We start from the raw sequence: 2,500 nt of genomic DNA, 5'->3' as shown, positions 1-2,500 counted from the left end.
ATTAAAGTATCCAACAAAGAGACAGAGAGCTGGAGACAGACAGACAGAGATGTTGTGTAGACAGGGCTGGAGAGAAAGATAAGGACACACACAGGCGAGATGGACTGAGAAAAAAGATTGAGACAAACAAACAGCGAGAATGACCTGCAGAGAGAGATGAAGAGAAAGATGGATAGACGCAGAGAGTGAAAGAGAAAGACAAACGTCGGTGATTGGCACTTTATATAACTACGCAGAATGTAATTAAGTCTTATTTATAGTTTCTTATAGTTCTTGCGTGCGCTGGTAGCCTGGAAATCACTTTGGTGCAAACATCTTCACTCTCTCTCTCTCTCTCTCTCTCTCTCTCTCTCTCTCTCTCTCTCTCTCTCTCTCCCTCTCTCCCTCTCTCTCTCTCTCTCTCTCTCTCTCTCTCCCTCTCCCTTTCCGCAACTGCTGCGATGGCATCTAAATCTCTGCAAACGGGGCAGATGTTGATGAGTCACAGAGTGCCCGGTGCCAAAAAAGACACATAATCCCGGAGACGGCGAACAGAACGCAGTCCCGACTCTGAGCCTGGGACTCTGAGAAGTCTAACTCTGCATGCAGACACACACGCACACACACACACACACACACACACACACACACACACACACACACACACACACACACACACACACACACACACACACACACACACACACACACACACACACACACACACACGCAGCGCTACAGAGAGCAGCAATCAGTGGTCTGCGCATGGGGCGAGCAGAGCTCCAGCCCTCGTGCAGCGCTGCCAAGGAGGAGGTTAATATCTGACATCTGGAGGGCTCAGCGCTCGCTGAGAAGGTACCTCTGGGAGCGGCGCTCAAAGGCGGGCTCTCTAATCTAATTGGACAGGATCCCGCTGACCGCGTTCTCAGAGGGGCCATCTGAGGATCCGATTGGCTAATCCGGAGTGACCTTCCGGATGATGATGATGATGATGATGACGATGATAGCGATGAAGTTCTCAACGCTGCTGGAGGAGCTAACGTTTTTATAATTAGTCCCAGCAGTGACCCTACGGATGAGCGGCGGCGGGGGGAACGGCCTCAGGACCGAGGGGGGAGGGGGGCGGCGGGGGAAGAGTTTATTTTCTCTTCCATCCTCTTACCAAGCCCTCGCAAAAGGTCAAAGGTCAGAGTGGAGAATGGAAGGGGAGGAGGGAGGGAGGGAGGGGGCAAAAGCAGGGGGTCGCTCTAAACAACCCCAGATGAGACAAAAGGAATAGGATATGAGAGCAGAAACAACAAACAAACCGAGACCAAATGAGACGGAGAGAGAAGAGGGCCAAAAAGGACACACACGGAGGAGACGGATCTGTGACTGAGAGAGACGTCCTCACCTCCGGTGTCGAAGTCGACGCCTTCCACCACGCTGTCCAGCTGGTCTCCCTTGCGGTCAGGGTACAGCTCCAGGATGGTGTGCTCGGGCACGGGCCTCTGGGGCAGCCCGGAGTCCTCCGGGGGCAGGTTGCGGGGCTCGGGGATGTCGGGGCGCTCCCGGGGGGCGGACTCCGAGTTGGGGGGTCTCTCGGGGGTCTCTGGGCTGGCCGTGAGCCGCACGTCCTCGCCGTAGAGCTGGACCTGCGACTGGTCCGGCGACTGCAGGAGCGACGGGTCAGGCCCAGCCTCCACGAACTCGGGCAGCGTCGGGGACTGGAAGTCGGGGTAGTCGGAGTACTCGGAGTACTCCGGGGTGGTGGCCTGCTCCGCGTCATAAGGGGGCGGTGTGGCGAGTACGCCGCCCACGGCCGCCGGGATCACGTTGTCGAAGGAGTAGCTGCTGCCGATGTGGAAGAGCCACACGCCTGGCAATCCCGTATTTCCAACCCTAACAAGAGCGCAAGAGATGCAATTATATAGAAACATCTATTTAGCATTAACTACTAATTCATTACTAATTAACTATTAATTCATTGCTAATAATCTATTAAATAACTATGTATGTTTACACTCCAAATAATGTTTTCTGGCAGACAGTTTTGTCCAGAAAAACTTACAATAAACATTACATTATGTTAAAAAATTGTTCAATTATTTTCTTCATCATCTCAGAAGAAGTACCTATAAACGCTTATCCTCCATTCCATTCGCATTCTTATCAGTAAATCAATAAAATGAATCCCATGTAGAACTGCCAACACATGTAGTACTGTAAACACGTTTTGTGGGAAACTTTTGAAGACCAACTAATTTACAACTCTCTCTCTCTTTCTTCTTTCTATGTTTTGTTGTCGATATGACACCAGAGAAACTGAAGCCAAGCCTTTTTGCCAAATGAAGTCAAGAATTACGATCTTTCTCACACAAATCACTCTGATAGCCCTAAGAGCACTATTTTCCACAGTTGTAGCGGTGAGTTATCGGAGTGCGGTGCTTACTGGTAGAGGTTCTTGACAGACTGCTCGTTGGTGGTGATGCTGTAGAAGGGTCCCTCCTGGCGGGAAAAGAACAGGAAGGAGACCTCTCCT

The 2,500-nt window shown here is 51.2% G+C and overlaps 1 protein-coding gene across 1 annotated transcript in view; it reads right to left on the bottom strand.

Annotated features, from left to right (window-relative positions):
- nid2a (nidogen 2a (osteonidogen)) overlaps positions 1–2,500 on the bottom strand; it is a 49,253-nt gene that overhangs the window by 40,214 nt on the left and 6,539 nt on the right. The window contains 2 exon segments of the mRNA XM_062523582.1: positions 1,373–1,860; positions 2,411–2,500. The exon segment at positions 2,411–2,500 is cut by the window's right edge and continues 152 nt beyond it. Coding sequence (XP_062379566.1) covers positions 1,373–1,860; positions 2,411–2,500 — 578 coding nt within the window.

Source organism: Sardina pilchardus, chromosome 20, assembly GCF_963854185.1.
Source record: "Sardina pilchardus chromosome 20, fSarPil1.1, whole genome shotgun sequence".
Lineage (NCBI taxonomy): Eukaryota > Metazoa > Chordata > Actinopteri > Clupeiformes > Clupeidae > Sardina > Sardina pilchardus.
This window is presented reverse-complemented; position numbering and strand designations above follow the sequence as displayed.